The sequence below is a fragment of the Budorcas taxicolor genome, chromosome 15, assembly GCF_023091745.1.
Source record: "Budorcas taxicolor isolate Tak-1 chromosome 15, Takin1.1, whole genome shotgun sequence".
Lineage (NCBI taxonomy): Eukaryota > Metazoa > Chordata > Mammalia > Artiodactyla > Bovidae > Budorcas > Budorcas taxicolor.
Window position 1 is genome coordinate 76,059,506 of NC_068924.1, and position 24,686 is coordinate 76,084,191.

The 24,686-nt window shown below is 37.9% G+C and overlaps 1 protein-coding gene and 1 pseudogene across 1 annotated transcript; one reads left to right on the forward strand and one right to left on the reverse strand.

Annotated features, from left to right (window-relative positions):
- Window positions 1–4,785: 4,785 nt before the first annotated feature.
- Window positions 4,786–8,169, reverse strand: LOC128059945 (olfactory receptor 4C13-like; annotated as a pseudogene).
- A 12,074-nt stretch (window positions 8,170–20,243) lies between these two features.
- On the forward strand, window positions 20,244–21,173 carry LOC128060031 (olfactory receptor 4C12-like). The gene has a single exon (XM_052652238.1). It carries the CDS (start codon window positions 20,244–20,246, stop codon window positions 21,171–21,173), a length of 930 nt encoding a protein of 309 aa, XP_052508198.1.
- Window positions 21,174–24,686: the final 3,513 nt, after the last annotated feature.

Genomic DNA, 24,686 nt, shown 5'->3' on the forward strand with positions numbered 1-24,686 from the left:
CCATACATGACCACTGGGAAAACCATAGCCTTGACTAGACAGACCTTTGTTGGCAAAGTAATGTCTCTGCTTTTCAATATGCTATCTAGGTTGGTCATAACTTTTCTTCCAAGGAGTAAGCGTCTTTTAATTTCATGGCTGCACTCACAATCTGCAGTGATTTGGGAGCCCCCAAAAATAAAGTCTGACACTGTTTCCCCATCTATTTGCCATGAAGTGATGGGACCAGATGCCATGATCTTAGTTTTCTGAATGTTGAGCTTTAAGCCAACTTTTTCACTCTCCACTTTCACTTTCTTCAAGAGGCTTTTTAGTTCCTCTTCACTTTCTGCCATAAGGGTGGTGTCATCTGCATATCTGAGGTTATTGATATTTCTCCTGGCAATCTTGATTCCAGTTTGTGCTTCTTCCACCCTAATACAGACCTACTCAGTATATTGTTTGACCAACTCTCAGGACACCCCATGGCCCAATCATGTTGACACATAAAATTAACCATCATCATAAGTCCTCTCATCCACTTGGCATATGTACACATCTCCTTAAACCATTCTTAACTTCTAAATAAGTACAATGACAAGGTCAAAATTCTTTCTGACATGATAGGACCACCCTCCATACAACCAAACATATACTAACTCCTTCCGTAGAAGAGGAAATCTTCAAATGATGTATAGTCTTTTTCTTGATACCCACTAACTCAGATATTATGATGTAAAATTAATGATACTTAAACATGACACACTGGTGGCTCAGATGGTAAAGAATCCACCTGCAGTGTGGTAGACCTGGGTTCGAACCCTGGGTTGGGAAGATCCCCTGGAGGAGGGCATCGCATCCCACTCCAGTATTCTTGCCTGGAGAATCCCATGGGCAGAGGAGCCTGGCAGGCTTCAGTCCACAGGGGCACAGAGTCTGACACGACTGAGTCACTAAGCACACACATATATGACACCAAGTTAATACATCTTATGTTACATGTTAAGAGACTACGACAGAGATGAAAACAAAGGCACATACTTAATGTGTATAACTATATAGTTAAATAAATTCATGAGAAAATTGGGAGGAAATATGGCAATCACTCCTGTAACTGGTCACATGATCATAGCTGGTATTTATAACTACCTTCTTATTCTACACTTCCTGTGTATTCAGTGACCACTTCAGTTGGCCATGGTTCTTTATGTGATGTAAGCAATCTAAATATTCATTCCTCAGGAATCTGGACTATTAGTAACCCTGTCCAGGTTGTTATTGTTATTTTCATTCACTTTAATCTTGGTGTATCATAATATTAAGAGATGCCAAAGGGGTCTTCTGCAGTCCAGACACATCCTTTTCTATGTCCATTGTAGAACAGTAGTCCAGTTTCTCCTTGGTAGTCAGGCTCAGTTACCCAGCTATCACAGTTACTGGTCTTTTCACCTGTTGATTCAGAGTCATGGGAGGCTTAAAATGGACAGAGAACAGTTTTAACTTTCTGTTCAAAGGAATCAGAGTTGTGTCTCCTGGAAAAAATGTCTTTTACTTTAAAACTAAGACTTCTAGGCCACCCAAGCATTGCAGGAACAGGATATAAAATTTTTGCAAGTTCCTGAGGATAATAGTGAGTGGTATGACTCCCATTTATCACCACCTGATTACTAGACCCATGAATCACAGCTATGGTATAAACAGGCTGTAAATTTGATGCTGATTGAGGGCATATTGGTGTTCTTGAAACCCTAGCTGTAGCTCTATAAGGTATTGTCACCTATCTGGGCATGTAAATGTCTTCAGAAGGCCATTCCACCAATTTATTAATCCAGTTGTTTCTAGACTACTGTCAAGTTTTTCTTTGTTCTTTATAACTTGCAAATATTTCTTGAACTCTATCCTCCCATGCTGTTAATGGTAGGGTTTCCTAAATGTAGATCCTAAAATGGAGATTTTATGGAAGTGATTTATAAGAAGGGATTGAGTGAAGTAACTATGGTAGGGGAGGAAACGGTGTGGTCTAAACTAGAGTCTGGTTTCAGCCTGTAGTCATGGGAGCTCTAGAGAATACTTTGTACTACTGAACTGGTTCTATCTTGAGGCAAGAGGATCAGCTGGTGGTGTCATTTTCTGTTCTCTTTTGGGAGTTTTTCAGTAAATCCTAAGCTCTGAGAACGCAGGGCTCTGATCTGTTTTTATTCACCATTGAACCTCCAACAACTATCAATGTTTCCTGTTACTTTGTGTTCAAAATTATTTTTACTGATTAATGAATCAGAAAGAATGAATGGAGAATATCCTGAAATTGCTTTGTGCATAGATGAGATATTTTTAAAAAGCAGTTTTTATTTTTTTCTTTTTGTATAGTTTTTATTGATATGTAATTCACATGCAATAAAACACACCCATTTTTAAGTACATAGTTTGACAAATTTTAATAAATGATTATATCCATTATACCATCGATTATACAATATAAGAACGTGTCTATTAACCTCTGTAGTTCCTTCTCCACCCACTGATGCACAAAGTAATCACTGATTTACTTTCTGTCACCTACAGATTAGGATGCCTTTCTAGAACTTTGTATAAATGTAATAATTCATTATATTATCTTTTGCTTCTTTGCAAATAATTCAGTATATTCTTTGTAATAATTCAGTATATTATCTTTTGCTTCCCATTTGACTTCTTTTATTCAGTATAACATTTTTGAAAGAGATCCATGTTATTGTTTGTAATTGGTTCATTTTTATGTGGAGTAATATTCTCTAGTATGAATGTGCTTTAACTGATTTACCTATTTACCTGTTAATGTGTATTCATGTTATTTTCAGTTTTTCACTGTTAAGAGTAAAAGCTGAAAAACAGTTTTAATAATAAAATGTTACTGAAAAGTAAACTGATAACCAGAGAAATATAAATAGCTTTTACATATAGGATAATTAAATCTTGCTGAGATGTGGAAAACATTAAGATAAACTGCTCAAATGCTGACAGTCTCAGTTCTGATTTCTTCTTCATCCTCTTAGTTTAAAGAAAAAAATAAAAACACATAATTTTCCTAAAATTTTTGACTAGAATTTTTCTTAGATTTTCAATAAGATAGGAAAGAGTTCTCTAGACTTCAGTACTTTTTCCCCTATAGTTTATGGACATTTTATTTTACTTTATGCTTTTATTTACTCATTCAGTACTCACTGTGGCCAGAAATTGTGCTGCCTTATAGAAAATACATTGTATGGCAGGCAAGTGATTTATGGAGTATGACTGAAAATATTTAATAAATAGAAATTTATTGAACCTGTCTGATATTGTTTTTTTATTTGAGTCACCACCTTCTCTGATATTTTTTAGCCTATGATGACGACGTGAGCAATACTAAATATTCAGAAGTCCACAAGGAAGTTAGGAATATGATGCAATCTTCGTTGTGTTGCTTCAGAAGTTCGATGGCCCATTAGTTTTGGAAGCTTTAAAATGGTTACACTCTGTCATGTTATAGTGAGCGTGTTACTATCAACTGTGACATATCAAAACTATCAGAGTATGAACAAAAATTTATTGAATTTAGTTAATGAACTACTATGTACAATCTGTCAAGCACAGCTCCTGGTTCAGTAAATAGTAGCTAGCAATTAGCATACCTTTTTATGATCATTGCTTGACAGTTAATATTATGGTCTGAGAAATCAGTCAGATTCTGATTATTGACTTTTTAAAAGAATTATTTTCACTGGAGGCTAATTACTTTATCATCTTGTGGTGGTTTTGCCATACATCAACATGAATCAGCCGTGGATGCACATATGTCCCCCCATGCTGAACCCCCTCCCACCTCCCTCCCCACCCCGTCCCTCTGGGCTGTCCCAGAGCACTGGCTTTGGGTGCCCTGCTTCATGCATCGAACTTGCGCTGCCATCTATTTTACATATGGTAACATACATATTTCAATGCTATTCTCTCAAATCATCCCACCCTTGCCTTCTTGCATATAGTCCAGAAGTCTGTTTTTTACATCTGTGTCTCTTTTGCTGTCTTGCATATAGGGTCGTTGTTACTGTCTTTCTATATTTCAACACACACACACGCATGCATGCACACACACACATACATGCATTAATATACTGCATTGGTGTTTCTCTCTGATGTACTTTCCTTTGTATAAGAAGTTCCAGTTTCATCCTTCTCATTGGAACTGACTCAAATGTGTTCTTTTTTATAACTGAGTAATATTCCATTGTGTATATGTACCACAACTTCCTTATCCATTCATCTGCCAATGGCCATCTAGGCTGCTTCCATGTCCTAGCTATTGGAAACAGGGCTACAATGAATATTGGGGTACATGTGTCTCTTTCAATTCTGGTTTCCTTGGCATGTATGATTACTGAATTTTTAATATATATGTTTTGATACCTTCCTCTTTCTGTCAGTTTCTTCCCTTGGGATAGTAGCAATGCTTATCTCTTTGGATTGTTACAGAGATTACTGCTTAATACGAATCAATTAATATTTACCATTTCTGCCTTTTATTAGAAGGAAAGTCTATGGACCCATATTTGTGGCTGATGCTACTAAAATTAAACCCCAATCTGGGTAGAATTTTCTAAATATGGAGTGATGTTGGGTTAACTTTTTCCTCTTTTCTTACAGCTTTTCTCCTCCCCTCAATGTAGAATGTACAATTTTTAATAGTTAGTTTATTCTTTTACCCCTTAGTTGATACTTGCTTAGCTCATCCAAAGTGTCCTTTTGCCATTTACGTCAATTGAATCAATATTGGGTTCCAGGTGTATTCATTTGTCAGCTGGAATAACTTTCCCACTGCGTAAATTTCCTAATGGTATTTGTCATCTGGGCATTTCTCAAGGCATAGATTAAGTGATTTAACGTGGGAGCTATGATAGTATATAATACAGCAACTGCTTTATTAATAGGTAAAGTAGCTGCAGGTCTCATGTACACAAATGTGCGAGGTGCAAAGAGTAAGACAACCACTGTGATGTGAGAGATGCAGGTGGAGAGGGCTTTGCATCTTGCAGCCAAGCTGTAGGTTCTTAGAGACCAAAGGATGGCCAAACAGGAGACTAGCAAAAGAAGGAAGTTTAACAGACAGACTAAACCACTGTTGGCAGCAACAGAGAGTCCTAAAGTCTGGGTATCAGCGAAGACGAGATTGAGCAAAGGATTCAGGTCACACATAAAGTGATTATGATGTTAGAGCCACAAGAGGGTAATCAGAAGATGAAAAGGATCTATATGAATCCATGAAGAAAGCCTCCAACCCATGACACTCCCACTAGCAGCCGACACAACCATCAGTTCATGATGGTTGTATAGTGCAAGGGCTTGCAGATGGCCACATAATGGTCGAAAGCCATCATGATGAGCAGGATTATCTCAGCACCTCCGAAGAAATGTTCCCCAAAGATTTGAGTCATGCATCCATTGAATAGGATAATATCCTTTTCATAGAGTGAGTCTATAATCAATTTGGGGGGTACTTACAGAAGAGTAGCTAGCAGGCATCAGTAAAGGAGAGATGGGCCAGGAAAAAGTACATAGGGGACCCCAGGATGGGCTGGCCTTGGTGGCTATCATGAGCCCATTAGCTATCATAATTATAAGTTCAGTTCAGCTCAGTTCAGTCACTCAGCTGTGTCCAACTCTTTGCGACCCCATGGACTGCAGCACGCTAGGCCTCCCTGTCCAACACCAACTCCCAGAGTTCACTCAAACTCATGTCCATCGAGTAGGTGATGTCATCCAACCATTTCATCCTCTGATGTCCCCTTCTCCTCCTGCCCTCAATCTTTCCCAGCATCAGGGTCTTTTCAAACGAGTCAGTTCTTCGTATCAGATGACCAAAGTTTGGGAGTTTAGGCTTCAACATCAGTCCTTTCAATGAATATTTAGGACTGATTTCCTTTAGTGTGGACTGGTTTGATCTCCTTGCACCCCAAGGGACTCTCAAAAGTCTTTTCCAACACCACAGTTCAAAAGCATCAATTCTTCTATCCTCAGCTTTCTCTATAGTCCAACTCTCACATCCATACATGAACTACTGGAAAAAACATAGCCTTGACTAGATGGACCTTTGTTGGCCAAGCAATGCCTCTGCTTTTTAATATGCTGTCTAGATTGGTCATAACTTTTCTTCCAAGGAGTAAGCGTCTTTTAATTTCATGGCTTCAGTCACCATCTGCAGTGATTTTGGAGCCCCCCGAAATAAAGTCTGTCACTGTTCAGATTGGTTCCCCATCTATTTGTAATGAAGTGATGGGACCAGATGCCATGATCTTTGTTTTTTGAATGTTGAGTTTTAAGTCAGCTTTTTCACTCTCCTCTTTCACTTTCATCAAGAGGCTCTTTTGTTCCTCTTCACTTTCTGCCATAAGGGTGGTGTCATCTGCATACCTGAGGTTATTGATATTTCTCCTGGAAATCTTGATTCCAGGAGATTTGTGCTTTGCGCTTCATCTAGTCTGTCGTTTTGCATGATGTGATGCACTCTGCATATAAGTTAAATAAGCAGGGTGACAATATACAGCCTTGACATACTCCTTTCCCAATTTGGAACCAGTCTGTTGTTCTATGTCCTGTTCTAACTGTTGCTTCATGACCTGCATACAGTTTCTCAAGTGGCAGGTAAGGTGATCTGGTATTCCCATCACTTGAAGAATTTTCCAGTTTGTTGTGATCCACAAAGTCAAAGGTTTTAGCATAGTCAAAGAAACAGAAGTAGATGTTTTTCTGGAACTCTCTTTCTTTTTCGATGATCCAGTGGATGTTGGCAATTTGATCTCTGTTTCTTCTGCCTTTTGTAAATCCAGCTTGAACATCTGGAAGTTCATGGTTCACATACTGTTGAAGCCTGGCTTGGAGAATTTTGAGCATCACTTTGCTAGCATGTGAGATGAGTGCATTTGTGTGGTACCTTGAACATTCTTTGGCATTACCTTTTGTTGGAATTGGAATGAAATCTGATGTTTTCCAGTCCTATGGCCACTGCTGAGTTTTCCAAATTTTCTGGCAACTTATATCCTTTTTTTTTCTGAGTTATAAAATTATAATAATAATATACACTTCATAGATCACTATGATAATTGATAGAGGAAATATGTACTACACAGAAAGAACTTCCAATTGTTTTTGTGACTGTATACACTGTGGGATAGGAAGAATTAACAGTTGGAGCAGTAATACAGAGAACTATTTAATCATGCAATAAGCTCCAAAAGAATCATCACCAATTTTAATCTCAAAGAAGCAAGAGAGACCCATTTTATCCATAGCAGTTTTTCCCAGATAGGGTCCTTATATTTATGCTTGATGGGAAGACTGATGATTTATATCATTAATATTTGTAATTTCCCATTTTGTGTATGTGAAATATATTTAAATTTTGCTTTAATTGTCATTGGTAGTTTTGATTACTAAAGGAGGTGTCTATGGCAAAGCATTGTTGTTAGTATCAGAGAAGTGAGCTCTTACAGTTTGCTTAAACTCCTTAAGCCTCAAAATTGTCAACTTTCAAGTTAAGTGGATCATATTATTTTTTTTGGAAAATTAGAATGAAGATGAGATATTTTATTATTAATATTATATCTGAAAAGTGTTGAAAATATGAGTACTATATATGGAAAGTGAGAATCTATAATAAGCACCAGCACTATTGTTAAACTTACCTTAGCTCTGTTAAATGATCTTAGTGATATTTGGGGAGAAATATCTCATATTCAAAAACCAATCTCATATTCAAAATGACCAATTCTTATTATAAGCAACTTGCAGTATGAAAAATGTCACACTTGGTAAGAGCCTATTCATATAGCTAACTGTCAAATGAAGAGTTGTTAACAAAATTTTTACACTGAACACGTGCACTTGTTTTGGGTAAATCGATTACATCTCAAAAAACCTGTTAATAAAGGAAGCCTTCTTAGAAATCTAAATCTTCCCACCTAGTATGAAGTCCCAAAATTCTTCACAGAAAACCTGTTTGTAACCGTATTCTTGTTTGAATTTAGAATGGGTTCACTTGCAACACAAAAGAGAAATTATCCGAAATAAACGTCTCTGATTCCACAGGACAAGAGGCAGAGAGTGTGGAGGACGTGTATTTAAATGGTTCACTCTGCTCATGATGAATCTTGCTTTGGAGAAGTGAATTACAAGACGGACCATTTCCACCTTTTTCTTTATTACTATTTAAAGAGGTTTCCATCGAGTCCAGTTTCTCTCCCAGGAGTTGATTATCCCTGTTTAATGGAAGACTTTGCCCTAGAAGCAGACATTCTGGAGAAACATGTTTACGAATCATCCATTCTTGAATAGGCAATTAAATTCTCTGCACTTGGAAACTTAGCATGTGGGAGGTCTCTTTACATGGACCTGAATTGTTAAGAAAACTGAATATCATGTGAATAGCAAGGTGGCATAATTCCAGTGTATGGACCTGTGATGTAGTTTCACCATTGAATCAAGTCATGGAAGAGTTCCTGTTTTCTTATCAGGAATGTAGTCTACTAATATCTCAAAGTGCAAGAGAAAGAACCAATTGGGTGAAGATGTGTTATTCACGAATGGCTTCTTCCAAGTATTTGCTTCTAGGATAAAATCTTAAAAAAAAAATTAAGATAATTAATTCCTGGGAGGATAAAACCTTAGATGGAAAGATTTGTCCTTTGATATTCTCATAGTCCTCTCTAAATATTAAGACTGAGGAAGAAGCTGTTTTCTCATTTTAAGAACAGAATAAGAGGAACTTATTAAGTATCAGAAATATTTGTGTTTCTTGTTCTGTAGCCATAGACTAGGAGCTCAATATCAGAAGATTTCTCTTAGTTGATAAGAGTTTGGGCTTCAAATTCAACACAGTATTTTCTTTTCCTTTGACTTGACTTTCCAAGGCATTGGAGTTTTGAAATGCTTACTGAATCTATTTGAATAAATTTGTGTCATCTTGACATTCTCTGCATCCTGTAGAATTGTGCAATCAGTGGGAATTTGAGAAATATACATGACATGACATTACATGCATTGGTTATTTCTTATTCCTGAATACATTGGGCATTCTCCTTAACTGTGGAAGCAACCACAGGAGGTGAACTAGAATTGCTGATTTATAAACCAGTTTTTACATTTCCATGTTCTTCAAGGGTTTGTAATTAAAATCATTAAAGCTTTATTTTCTGACAGTTTATGGGAGATTACTTTTTACATGGTTTAGGATATTTTACAGAAATATTTGTCCTTCTCACTGTATATTAACTCAGATGGTAAAAGGATCTGCCTGCCAATGCAGGAGACCTGGGTTTGATCTCTGGGTTGGGAAGATGCCCTGGAGAAGGAAATGGCTACCCACTCCAGTATTCTTGCCTGGAGAATTCCAAGGACAGAGAAGCCCAGTGGGCTATAGTTCATGGAGTCACAGAGAGTCAGATACAACTGAGTGACTAATTCACACACACACACACACACACACACACACACACACACACACAACATTTTTTCTGTTTTAAAGTTGGGAGAATGGCATTGAAACATGTATAATATCATATATGAAATGAGTCACCAGCCCAGGTTCAATGCATGATACTGGATGCTTGGGGCTGGTGCACTGCAACAACCCAGAGGGATGGTACGGGGAGGGGGGAGGGAGGAGGGAGGGGGGTTCAGGATGGGGAACACGTGTATGCCTATGGCGGATTCATGTTGATGTATGGCAAAACCAATGCAATATTGTAAAGTAATTAACCTCCAATTAAAATAAATAAATTTATATTAAAAAAAGAAAAAAATAAAGTTGATGTATAGTTGATTTATGATGTCCTGTTAATTTCTGCTGTACAGCAAAGTGATTCAGTTATATCATATTATTTTCCATTATGATTTATTACAGGATATTAAATATAGTTCCCTGTGCAATACAGTAGGACCTTGTTTTCATCTATTTTATATATAGTAGTTTGTATCTTCAAATATCATTGTATCTGTTTTTATGTTTGTGTCATACTGTTTGATTACTATAGCTTTGTAGTATAGCTTGAAATCAGGAGTGTGCTACTTCCACTTTTTTCTTTCTCAAGACTGCTCTGGCTATTCAGGGTATTTATATTTCATATAAATTTTAGAATTCTAGTTCTGTTAAAAATACCATTGGTATTTTGGCAGAGATTTCATTGAACCTGCAGATTGCCCTGAATAATACTGTGATTTTAATAATATTAATTCTTCTAATTCATGAACATGATATATATTTTCATGTGTTTGTGTAGTCTTCAGTTTCTTTCATCAGTTTATTATAGCTTACCACGTCCAGATCTTTTACCTCCTTAATTAGATTTATTCCTCGGTATTTTATTCTTTATCATGTGACTGTAAATTGGATTGTTCTCTTAATTTCTATTTCTGATGGTTTGTTGCTAGCGTGTTGAAGAAATGCAACAGATTTCTGTACATTAATTTTGTTTTCTGAAACTTTACAAATTCAGTAATGAGTAGCTTTTCAAAGATTTTCTATATATTTTGTATTTTCCACTTCAGTGACAGTTTCACTTCTTCCTTTCAAATTTGGATTTCTTTTATTTCTTTTCTCTGATTCTATGGCTAGAACTTCCAGCAAATAATAAATGTGGCAAGAGTGAACATCCTTGTCTCTTTTCCTTATCTTAGAGGAAATACTTTCTGAATATACACAGTGTGTAACATTATACACTAAGTATGATGTTAGCTGTGGGATTATCATGAATGGCCTTTATTACATTGAGATATGTTTCCTCTTTGCCTACTTTCTGAAGAGTTTTTGTCACAAATGGGTGAAGAGTTTTGTCAAAAGCTTTATTTGCCTATACTAAGATGATTAAATGTTTTTTATTTCTCAGTTTGTTAACATGGTATATCACATTAATTGCTTTATTGATATTGAACTATCCTTATATCTCTGGGATAAATCATATTTGATCATAGTATATGATCCTTTCAACTTATGTTGAATTTAGTTGCTAATATTTTGTTGAAGAATTTTGCATCTAGGTTCATCAGTATATTGGCCTATAATTTTCTCTTCTTTTGTAATATCTTTGCCTGATTTTGGGTGATGCAGGCCTCATAGAATGAGTTCAGAACCATCCCTTTCTCTCTAAATGTTTTGAAATAGTTTCAGAAAGACAGGTGTTAACTCTTCACTAAATGTTTGGTAGAACTTACCTGTGAAGAAATCTGGTCCTGGACTTTTTTTTCAAAATTAAAAGTGTGTGTTAGTTGCTCAGTCATGCCTGACTGTTTGTGACCCTATGAACTGTAGCCTGCCAGGCTCCTCTGTCCATGGAATTCTCCAGGCAAGAATACTGGAGTGGGTTGCCATTTTCTCCTCCAGGGGATCTTTCCAACCCAGTAATTGAACCCCCTGTACTGCAGGCACATTCTTTACCATCTGAGCCACCATAGCTTTAATTTTTTTTAAAAATATGAATTTAATTTAATTACTTTTAATTGATATGATCATATTTCCTGTTCTTTACTTGTTCAGTCTTGTAGGGTTATGCATGTCTAGGAATTTATCCATTTCTTCTAAGTTGTTTATTTTATTGGCATATAACTGTTTGTAGTAATCTCTTATGATCTGTTTTGCTTTCTGTGGTGTTATTTGTAACTTCTTATTTTATAAATAAATAATTATTTTGTTTTTATTGATTTGTGCCTTGATGAGTCTGGCTAAAATTTGGTCAATTTTGCTTATTTTTTCAAAGAACCAGGTCTTAGTTTCATTATTATTATTATTTCTTAACTTTTAGTCTCTTTTTCCATATATTTCTACTCTGATCTTTATGCCTTCTTTCCTTCTGCTAACTTTGGGATTTGTCTATTTTCTTTTTCTATTTCCTTTAGGTGAATAGTTAGACTGTTATTTGAGATTTCTCCTCTTTCCTGAAGTAGGCTTCTATTGCTCTAAGCTTCCCTCTTAGAACTGCTTCTCCTACATCCTGTAGACACCCGGAGGAGGGCATGGCAACCTGCTCCAGTACTCTTGCCTGGAGAACCCCCATGAACAGAGGATGGTAGGCTATGGTCCACAGGGTCACACAGAGTCAGACATAACTGAGGTGACTTAGCATGCATGCATAGATTCTAGGTCATTTCACTTTTGTCTTAATTTGGCTTCAGGCATTTTAAAATTTCTTCTTTCAGTGATTCACTGGTTGTTTGGTATTGTCTTGTTTAGCCTCCACTTGCTTTTTCAGTTTTTTTTTTTTCTTTCCTATAGTTGATTTCTAGCTTCATAGTCCTGTTGCCAGAAAAATTTATTGACATGATTATACTGTTATTACTATTTCCCCCAGTACTCCATCCACTGCCTAGCCATACATTTAAATATAATAGCTATATCAAGTCGAATAACATGTGACTTAAACCCTCTCCTCTAGGCTTCAGAGTATTTGCTAAAATATGTGTTGCACTGTCCTGAGGATAATACATGCGAACAAAATTTGAAAAAATCTGTTTGCCTAGGTAGATTTATTTTATTGAATGACCAGTAGAATTCCCCAAAGTCTAAAATAGTCAGTTGCTGCTGCTAAGTCGCTTCAGTCATGTCCGACTCTGTGCGACCCCATAGATGGCAGCCCACCAGGCTCCCCCATCCCTGGGATTCTCCGGGCAAGAATGCTGGAGTGGGTTGCCATTTCCTTCTCCAATGCATGAAAGTGAAAAGTGAAAGTGAAGTCGCTCAGTTGTGTCCGACTCTTCACGACCCCATGGATGGCAGCCCACCAGGCTCCTCCATCCATGGGATTTTCCAGGCAAGAGTACTGGAGTGGGGTGCCATTGCCTTCTCCGAAAATAGTCAGCAAGACGGCATAAGATGATATCTTTCTGTACTTCTACACCAGAAGTGTTGGTAGAATTTTCACCTCCATTTGTTCTCCAACTCTAGATGTCACACTGCCAGAAAACATGTCAACTCACAAGGTTCCTATAGATAGCATTTGCCCTGATGAGTTTATAGTACAAGTGAGATGTTGACTCAGAATCTTACCCACTCCTGGTGACTCGGTTAGTGAGGAATGTTTTCAGAGGCATGCAACCTCGATGAGCCCCATGGAGTTGGTCACATAGCGTTTACTGTCTTTTATGTCTCAGTTTCTGATCCCCAAGGGCTTATATGAGAGTGGCTTTCTCACCCAAATTTCCAACCAGGAATGAAAACTGTTTGCTACATTAGTTTCAAGTTCACAGAAAAGAACCAATCAGGTGAAGATGTATTGTTTGTGGACAAATTCTCCTCAATATCTGTTTCTAAGGCAAAAATTAGGAAAAAAAAAAAAAAAACCCAGAGATAATTAATTCCTAGGGGGACAAAGCCTTAGATATTAATAGAAAAATCAGTCCTTTAACATTCTCAGTATCCTCTCTAAATACTAAGATTCAAAAAGAAGCTGTTTTCTTATTTTAAGAGCAGAATAAGAGGAGTTTATTAAGTAATGAAGTATTTGCATTTCTTGTTGTGGAATCACGAAACTAAGTGCTAAAGATCAGAGGATTTTCCTTAGTACCTAAGAAGTTTGGGTTTCAAATTTATCATAGCTTTTTATTTTCCTTTGGTGTGAATTTCCAAGGCACTGGAGCTTTGCAAATGTGTGCTGAATCCATTTGAATAAATCTGTGCCGTCTTGACATTCTCTGCTTCCTGTAGAATTGTCCGGTCAGTGGGAACACTTGAGGAACTTCCATTACATGACACGGTGTTTGAGCAGCTACAACTAATGATTATTTCTTATTCCTGAGTACACTGATCTTTCTTCTTAAGGACAGAGGCCACCACTGTAAGTTAATTAGCACTGTTGAGTTTTAATCTGGTTTTTACATTTTCATTTTATTCTAAGGGGTTTAGAGTTAAAATCATTAAAGTTTTCCTTTCTGATACTGACAGTTTTAGATGTTTTAGGATATTTTGCAGAAATATTTATTTTTCTCACTGTTGATGGGTTTAACTATAATTATTAAGGGATAGGTTTATGATTTATGGATTCCCATGGAGAATCCATGGGAGAGAGAAGGACAGCATTTGGATTCTATTTTTTTTTTAATATAAATTTATTTATTTTAATTGGAGGTTAATTATTTTACAATATTGTATTGGTTTTGCCATACATCAACATGAATCCGCCACAAGCCCAGTTAAAAAACCGAGATCCAAAGAGAAAATGAATTAAAATATGCCATTAATTGTTTGTCAGTTGCTTCATTTGCTATCATTTTCTCCCATTCTGAAGGGTGACAAACAACTAATCTCAAACATATATAAGCAACTCCTGCAGCTCAATTCCAGAAAAATAAACGACCCAATCAAAAAATGGGCCAAAGAACTAAAATAGACATTTCTCCAAAGAAGACATACGGATGGCTAACAAACACATGAAAAGATGCTCAACATCACTCATTATCAGAGAAATGCAAATCAAAACCACGATGAGGTACCATTTCACACCAGTTAGAATGGCTGCAATCCAAAAGTCTACAAGCAATAAATGCTGGAGAGGGTGTGGAGAAAAGGGAACCCTCTTCCACTGTTGGTGGGAATGCAAACTAGTACAGCCACTATGGAGAACAGTGTGGAGATTCCTTAAAAAACTGGAAATAGAACTGCCTTATGACCCAGCAATCCCACTGCTGGGCATACACACTGAGGAAACCAGAATTGAAAGAGACACGTATACCCCAATGTTCATCACAGCACTGTTTACAATAGCCAGGACATGGAAGCAACCTAGATGTCCTTCAGCAGATGAATGGATAAGAAAGCTGAGGTACATATACACAATGGAGTATTACTCAGCCATTAAAAAGAATACATTTGAATCAGTTCTAATGAGGTGGATGAAACTGGAGCCTATTATACAGAGTGAAGTAAGCCAGAAAGAAAAACACCAATACAGTATACTAACACATATATATGGAATTTAGAAAGATGGTAACGATAACCCTGTATGCGAGACAGCAAAAGAGACACAGACATATAGGACAGTCTTTTGGACTCTGTGGGAGAGGGAGAGGGTGGGATGATTTGGGAGAATGGCATTGAAACATGTGTAATATCATATATGAAAGGAATCACCAGTCCAGGTTCGATGCATGATACTGGATGCTTGGGGCTGGTGCACTGAGACGACCCAGAGGGATGGTACAGGGAGGGAGGTGGGAGGGGGGTTCAGGATGGGGTACATGTGTATACGAAAAAAAATATAGCATTAAAAATGTGCCCTCTGCTGTGATTGGGAGTCTTTATTAAACTCCAAGCTCAAAGGCTATTTTATTTTAATTCTATTCAAACTTTGGTGGATCTTGTTAGATCTTATTTTGTTTCAGTGGATGTGGTCCCAGTAGCATGGCAGGATTTCTGTATCCCTGAACTGGACTTCGCTGGTGGCTCAGTGGTTAAGAATCCATTGCCAACACAAGAGATGCAAGAGATGCAGGTTTGACCCCTGGGTCAGGAAGATCCTCTGGAGGAGGAGATGGCAACCTACTCCAGTGTTCTTGCCTGGAAAACTCAGTGGACAGAGGAGCCTGGCGGGCTGCAGTCCACGGGGTCACAAAGACCTGGACATGGCTGAACACACACACACACGACCTTAGACTTACATCTTTTTCTTAGAGAGTCAAAACAGATATTGCTAAATATGAGAGATGAAAGCTAATTCTCTTTGTCACCCTATGGTGGTTTTTTTTTTCCTTGTATACAGTCACCTTAAGGTGTCTGAACAGAGTAAGATGTGGTGCTGTGGGAAAAAAAAATACTGTTTTGGGCTTTAGAAGACTTGGATTCTTGTGTACTACTGATCAGTTGGCTGTGTTTTTGTCTGGGTCTCAGTTTCCTCATCTTTAAAGAGGATCATGATATTTGGTCCCATCATTTCATGGCAAATAGATGGGGAAGCAACGGAAACAGCGACAGATTTTATTTTTTTGGGCTCCAAATCACTGAAGATGGTGACTATAGCCATGAAATTAAAAGATGCTTCCTCCTTGGAAGAAAAGCTATGATCAACCTAGACAGCATGTTAAAAAGCAGAGACACTCCTTTGCCAACAAAGTTCCGTCTAGTCAAGCTACGGTTTTTCCAGTTGTCATGTATGGATGTGAGAGTTGAAACATATTGCAGCATTGTTTACAATAGCAGGACATAGAGGCAACCTGGATGTCCATCGGCAGACGAATGGATAAGAAAGCTGTGGTACATATACACAATGGAATATTACTCAGCTACTAAAAAGAATACATTTGAATCAGTTCTAATGAGGTGGATGAAACTGGAGCCTATTATACACAGTGAAGTAAAACAGGAAAAAAAAAGCCACCAATACAGTATATTAACGCATATATATGGAATTTAGAAAGATGGTAACGATGGCCCTATATTCGAGACAGCAAAAGAGACACAGATGTAAAGAACAGACTTTTAGACTCTGGGAGAAGGCAAGGGTGGGATGATTTGAGAGAATAGCATTGAAACAAATGTATTATCATATGTGAAATAGATCACCAGTCCAGGTTTGATGCATGAGACAGGGTGCTCAGGGCTGGTGCACTGGGATGACCCTGAGGGATGGAATGTGGAGGGAGGTGGGAGGGGGTTCAAGATGGGGAACACATGTACACCCATGGCTGATTCATGTGAATGTATGGCAAAAACCACCACAATATTGTAAAGTAACTAGCCTCCAATTAAAATTAAAACAAACAAACAAACAAAAGAAACAGCCAGAGACAATATGTAACTGAATAAGCATAGCTGTGGTCCAATTAAATTTTATTTATTGACTGAGAAAAAATATGCATGAAGTCCAAAAAAAAAAAAAACAAAAACAAAAAAACAAAGGAGAGAGAGTTGGAACATAAAGAAAGGTGAGTGCCGAAGACTGATGCTTTTGAACTGTGGTGTTGCAGAAGACTCTTGCGAGTCCCTTGGACAGCAAGGAGATCAAACCAGTCAATCCTAAAGGAAATCAATCCTGAATATTCATTTGAAGATTTGATGCTGAAGCTGAAACTCCAATACTTTGGCCACCTGATGCAAAGAACTGACTTATTTGAAAAGACCCTGATGCTGGGAAAGACTGAAGGCAGGAGGAGAAGGGGACAACAGTGGATTAGATGGTTGGATGGAATCACCACCTCGATGGACATGAATTTGAGCAAGCTGCGGAGTTGGTGATGGACAGGGAGGCCTGGTGAGCTGCATGCAGTCCATGGGGTCTCAAAGTGTTGGACATGACTGAGTGAATGAACTGAGCCGAACTGATGAGACGATAAAATGCAAAGCACTGGGAGATTTTTTGTTTACAAAATTCTAGGTCTTGTCCAATATACCCTAGATCCCATTAACATCTTTCACTATATTTCATAGGTTAGCAAAAGAACTGCCATGGATTTCATGTGGTTACTTGTGGCCATGTCTAAACTCTGGCATTGCTGATTCCCAGAAGTAAACTGGGTTCTTCCTGGAGAGGCACTAAGTGGTAAAGAGCTAGACGCAGGCATCCTGAATTTGAATACAGTCTTCTCTGTTAGGGTTTTCATCATTATTATTCTGGGTAAGTCATTTATCTTCTTGTAACCACAGTTTCTTTTTCTTTAAAATACAGTCAACAGTACACCAACCTCACAAGGATCATTTTGAAGACCACGTACATGTAAAATATTTAGTATAATGCCTAGTACATTGTGAAACTCAACAAAGCTAACAGTTATTATAGGAATGCCATGGTGTAAAAAATAAGCCTCTGCATTCTATAAAGACTGAGAAAAAGCAGACTTATAGTAAAAGTGCATTAACCAATGTTTGGGTATATTGAATTTAGGCAAGTAAACAAAGATTTCCTTGCTTAAGAAGTAGTTTGTCTGCTGAAGTTCTTACCTCTCAATTGCAGTCTGTGTGCCTTTTTATGGAAGATCAAGATTATTTTGCTGTCCATAACTTTTGTCCATTTCTTATTTTTCCAAAATTATGAGCATTAGAGAATATGAGTGGAAATAGGAACAGAATTGGTCTTTGGATTAAGACAAAAAACAAAACAAAACTGAAGATTATCCTGTGTTTGGGTCTGTCAGTTAACAGAGGACATCAACAGTGTCCACTGAGTTTGACATAGGCCATGTTGTTTTGTTTGTGAGTTGGTTATTGTGTTGTGTGGGATAAAAAGAGCAGATATAAATTGTAAACGAGAGCTTTTTTAAAGCTAACTGCTTCAAAGTTTGCAAGAAGCTGAGGTAAAAAGTGAAATAATGAGAATGAATGAGTTAAGCTTGGGATTTTCTGTCTGATTTTGATCATGAAATCCAACCTTTGGTACAGACCATTGGGAAAGCATAAAACTATATCAGTTGGTTCTTGGTTCTCCCAGGTGTCATCTTGTCTAGAGAAGAGTTGGCAATTAGAAGTGCACTCAGATTTTCTTCTCAAGTGTTCTTGTCCCTGGAAGGATTCTCTGATGCCCTGGGCTATCCAGAAGAGAGCCCACTATCCTGGGGCTTGGAACTCTAAAGCTGTCTTCTCAACGAAGAGTTTGTGGGATCATCTGGAAGAGTTCCCTGGTGCAGAGAACCTGGGGCTCCTCTGGTGGCTCAGACGGTAAAGCATCTGCCTGCGATGCAGGAGTCCTGGGTTCGATCCCTGGGTCTGGAAGATCCCCTGGAGAAGGAAATGGCAACCCACTCCAGTACTCTTGCCTGGAAAATTCCATGGACAGAGGCGCCTGGTAGGCTGCAGTCCGTGGGATCATAAAGAGTTGGACAAGACCGAGTAACTTCATTGGAAGAGTTACCTCATTATGTACCTTGTCCACTTGTAACATAGACAATTCATTTTACCCTTCACTGCCTTTTTTTCTTTAAAAATGCATAAATATAAAGATAATAATGAAATCTTAGTTATTGTAAAATGCAAAGATTAATAATGACAACACTTAGTTGTATGCATGCTGCTAAGTTACTTCAGGAATGTCCGACTCTTTGCGACCCTATGGGCTGTTGCCCACCAGGCTCTTATGTCCGTGGGATTCTCCAGACAAGCATTCTGGGGTGGATTGGCATGCTCTTCTCCAGGGGATCTTCCCAACCTAGGGATCAAACCTGGGTCTTGACGTCTTATGTGTCTTCTGCATTGGCACGCAGGTTCTTTACCACTAGTGCCATCTGGGAAGCCCGCTTAGCTGTATATATGACCTTAAAGTGGACTTGACTAATATATATATTCCTCATCAAATAAATGGAAGTAGACTTTGCATTAAAGTGATCTGGTTGATTACTGAGACTTGGCTTATTACCTGTTAGTATTAATGGCATATGTTAATACTGCTGCTGCTGCTGCTGCTAAGTCACTTCAGTCGTGTCCGACTCTGTGCGACCCCATAGATGGCAGCCCACCAGGCTCCCCTATCCCTGGGATTCTCCAGGCAAGAACACTGGAGTGGGTTGCCATCTCCTTCTCCAATGCATGAAAGTGAAAAGTGAAAGTGAAGTCACTCAGTCATGTCCGACTCTGAGCGACCCCATAGATTGCAGCCTACCAGGCTCCTCCGTCCATGGGATTTTCCAGGCAAGAGTACTGGAGTGGGGTGCCATTGCCTTCTCCAATATGTTAAAACTAGTGACCAATAGTTTTTAGATGGTAGACTAAAGACAGTATCTAGGATGATTAAAAGTGGTCCATGGGGCAGCTAGGGCAGACTTACCCCCTGCCCTGATCCTCTAAAAGCTGTTAGAGTCCAGTGAGGCCCTCATTCTATGTTCATTTAGTGAACTGATAACAATAACTTTATGAGTAGATTAAAGTGATTTATTCAAATATTAGTATATTCAGATAATATATTTGGGCATCCCACAACGTGCCAGTACACAACTTCCTATGTTCCTTTTCCCATGCATATACCATTCAATTAAAAAATTCATTGTTTCAAACTAAGGCCTCCAAGAAAAAAATATGTATTTTCTGATTAAAATTAGTAAGACAAGTTCCAGAATTTTGAGAACTATTAAAAAATGTGAAAAAAAAAATCTAAGAGAGTCAACTAAGAGAAATTTTGGTCAATGTGTTCCTAGGCAGTTTGGGGAAAAGAAGGAATCATTTGTGATATTGTCAGAGTACTATTAAAAGGTAGTATTTTGTAGTAATTCATTCTTTTATATTCCCTTTTTCTTCTTTCTTTTTTAAAGGTAAAGTGTTCCTTGCCAGAGTTTTTATTACCCACACCACGTAGATGGAGAACGAAAGGAATGTGACTGTATTCATTCTAGTAGGTCTTACACAGAACCCCCAAATGCAAAAAATAGTATTTGTGGTGTTTTTGGTCTTGTACATGGTAACCCTGTCAGGCAACCTGCTCATTGTGGTTACCATTACCACCAGCCAGGCTCTGAACTCCCCCATGTACTTCTTCCTGACCCATCTTTCCTTGCTAGACACAATTTACTCTTCTTCTTCAGCTCCTAAGTTGATTGTGGACTCCCTTCAGGAGATCAAGACAATCCCCTTTAATGGGTGTATGGCTCAAGTCTATGCAGAACACATTTTTGGTGCTGCTGAGATCATCCTGCTCACAGAGATGGCCTATGACCGCTACGTGGCCATCTGCAAGCCTCTGCACTACACGGCCATCATGAGCCACAGGCTGTGCCTCCTCCTGCTGGGGGTGGCCTGGACTGGAGGGTTTCTCCACGCAACCGTTCAGATCCTCTTTACAGTCCGGCTGCCCTTCTGTGGCCCCAATGTCGTAGACCACTTCATGTGTGACTTGTACCCTTTGTTGAAACTTGTCTGTGTGGACACCCACATCCTTGGTCTCTTTGTTGCTGCCAACAGTGGGTTCATCTGCCTGTTAAACCTCCTCCTCCTGTTGGTCTCCTATGTGGTCATCTTGCGCTCCCTAGAGAACTATAGCCTGGAGGGGAGACGCAGAGCCCTTTCTACATGTGTCTCTCACATCACAGTAGTGTTTTTGTCTTTTGTGCCCTGTGTCTTTGTGTATCTTCGCCCAGTCACCACTCTGCCCATTGATAAGGCTGTTGCTGTCTTTTACACTATGGTGGCCCCTATGTTAAATCCTTTAATCTACACCCTCAGAAATGCTGAGGTAAAATGTGCTATGAAGAAACTCTGGAAAAAGAAAGTGACTGCAGATAGTGATTAAAGAGATTCACTGGGCTTTATAGATAGAAGTAAAACAGATAATCTCCTCCAATCCTCTTGATCTATAGATGAATACATTGACTCTAAAAGGGACTGAATAATAGCTGTAGATAGCCACTGAATGACAGAATAGCCTGGCATGCTGCAGTCCATGAGGTCGCAAAGTATTGGACTTAGGGACTGAACAATGACTTAAGCACAGACTTGAGTTTAGACTGGAATCCAGGTTTACTTTCTCCCATCCCACACTCTCCTCATCACAGCTTAATGCTTTTTATTCAGTATTTATCTGATTATCTCAAATGTCTTCAGAAGCTACAAGCTAGGAACCTAGACTATTGGATTGGTATCTTATTATGTAACAGGGAGATGTTGGTTACTACTGATTATTGAAAATAAAATGTTAAAAATATTCACTTGTTTTGAACTCAATATAAATTCTTTTGTGGAATTTTCTTGTTCATTGAATCTTTGTTGTACAGTGAAAAGAAATAGTGTTTCTCAAATGCTTATAAGGCTGGCATTGTGTTTGTTATTTTACATACGGTATCAGTTGAGGTCCAACCAGGAGACAGACCACAGTGCAGTTTGAATAGAAAGAGTTCACATACAATAAATAATTGTATCAGGGTATTAACTACAAAGGGCTTCCCTGGTGGCTGGGTGGTAAAAATTCTCTTCCCAATGCAAGAGACATGGATTCGACCCCTGGGTTGGGAAGATGCCCTGGAGAAGGAAATGACAACCCACTCCAGTACACTTGCTGGGAAATCCCATTGACAAAGTGGCCTGGTGGACTAGAATCCATGGAGTTGCAAGAGAGTCAGGCACGACTCAGTGACTAAACGAAAACAGCTATTAATTATAACAGGGTGTAATGGGCTCTCTAAAGAAGGACCTCGGGCTGAGAGATGAATTTACAAGGAAGTAACATATTTAGAATGTTGGGATTCTAGTCTTATGGAGAAGTTGTTGCCCACTGAATGTTGGAAAAATTTAACTGGATTGCCTTGAGCAAGAAATAATTCACGATGGCTGAACAGAGGCTGGCAGGCATGAAATGTTTCTGGGACTGGTGAGATGGAGCCTTTCACTGAACACTCAATTTCCAGAAACATGGGGTTTTTGAAAAGAATCTTTGATATTAACTTCTCATGTAAATGCTTTCTTCTCTGCAATCACCCTCTGTGCTTTCTCAGTTTTTTAACTTTTCTGAGGCTTTCAATGGTTAAGTCAAGATCTCTTGGTGAATGTCACATTGCACTTTCAGTTATGTGGGTTATTGTCAAATGTCTTTTAATATTGATAATTCAACACTGATAAGAGAACAGACTCTGTGTGGTTTCAATTCTTTTATAGCATGAAATTTTTTTAAAAGCTTTATCAATGCCTTTATTATCAAATGAAATTTTTGCACCTTGTTTTATGCCCCTGGATATGTTCCAGTGTCTTCTGGTTTATAGTCTATGGGAACTTGAATAGAACTTGCATTTCATTGTTGTGTGAAAATTGTATAAATCTTTATTATATTGAATTGGTTAATAGTGTTTTTCAGGTATACTTTGTTCTTCTACTTTCCTGCCTATTAATTCTATTATGTTTTGAGAGTTTGATGTTGAAATTCCAAATAAAAATCTAAATTTATCTGCTTAAAAATAATTGTAATATATAGTGGAACTATATGTAACTTTGTTCTGTATTTTCTGTCTCTTGTAAATGTGCGATCATACTTTCATAATTTAAAAAAAAAAGATAAAGACCAACTCTACCAAATGTTGGTGAGGATGTGAATTAACTGATTCACATTATATTATACCAATTATACATTGCTTCAATGTATACATAAAATGAAAATTGATACAGGCGCAAATAACTTTTAACTCTGAATTGTCATGGATCAGTAAATATGTGTGTGTGCTAAGCTGCTTCAGTCATGTCCGACTCTTTGCTACCCTATGGGCAGTAGCCCATCAGGCTCTTCTGTCCAAATTTTCTAGGCAAGAAAGCTGAATGGAGTTGCCATTTCCTTCTCCAGGGGATTTTCCTGACCCAGGGATCAAACCCATGTCTCTTACATCTCCTGCATTGCAGGTGGGTTCTTTATCTGGGAAGGTAGTGCCACCTGGGAAGAAGTGTAACACTCTTCAAAGTATAAATGAAGGGTCTAGTCTTTTCTCCATCGTCACCCTGCACCAGGATGGGGGCAGGGATATCTAGAGAAGGCGAAGCTTTGGAAAGATTTGAAGTAAATAGTATCCAGGGACAAAATCAGAAATAATGTCCAAAGGTGAATGAGATTTCAGCATGGCAGAAAGGCAAAATCATACATAAGTCAACAAGATAGATAACAGACACCAAGCCACACAAGACACTTCAGAGCAGTGGGAAAAAGTAGAACTTGGAGAATTTTATGGGGCAGAACTCTGTGGTGTTTTCCAACTCATTCTATAATTGTAAGGAAATTAATAATAATGCCCAGTTGGTACAGGGACGTGGTCAGTGAAACTGGTGTTATTGGCTATAAACCTTCACGTAGATTCCCCCTGAGCATGATCAAATGGTCCCAGAGATTAGATAAGCAGCCTTGATAAATGGTGTCTCTACTCAGTTCACTAAATGGACAAGAGTTTGAGCAAACTCCAGGAGGTAGTGGAGGACAGTGGAGACTGGTGTGCTGCAGTCCATAGAACAGCAAAGAGTTGGACACAGCTTAGTGGCTGAACAACAATAATAACAACAATCACATACACTTCGTTGCTTTTGGTTAAAACGCTTCATTGACTATGTTAAACATTTTTTCCTTGTAATTCAGTTTCTTATTTCACAGGAAAATTTTAATTCTCATTAAAAATATAAAATGCTGTTATTTTATCAGATATATCTCATCTCCCTTTGCATCTAAGCATCCATGTTCCTCAGGCCATCCTGTTTCCATCATCAACTCATTTCTGCATGTTTTTTGTACTTTGTAATATTGCTAATCATTGCCATCAACAGTCAGAGATAACGTCATTCATGTTTATGATTTTTATGATCAGTCTGGATTTATGAAGATAAAAGTCACAAACACTGGTACTCTAAATATAGACATTATATTGTATAACAATTTTATCATAATTTTCTTCTAACATTTTAAAATGAAAATAATTTTTATATGTGAGGATACATGTATAATATTTATTTTTTCATTAACGTAACTTGGAGGCACACATTTCTACAAATCCTTATAGTTCTCATAAGAACTATACCTTTGCATTAAGTTTTGAGATTGAAAGTATGAATCCTCAAACTTTATTCTTCACTTTTCAGATTTTTTTTTGGATTATTTGGGATTTCTTGCAATTCCATATGAAACTTCCCTACAATTTCACACAAATTTTAGTATTTGCATTTCCATTTTTGCATAAAATGGCTTTTGATAAAGATTGCATTAAATATGCACTCTAGGGGATATTATTATCTTAATTATATTAAGTCTACAAGGCTATGAATACAATATAAGTTTATATTTACC

What these genes read in the sequence shown, in the direction of transcription:
- LOC128060031 (XM_052652238.1), top strand. Translation starts at nt 20,244, where the DNA reads ATGGAGAACGAAAGGAATGTGACTGTATTCATTCTAGTAGGTCTTACA.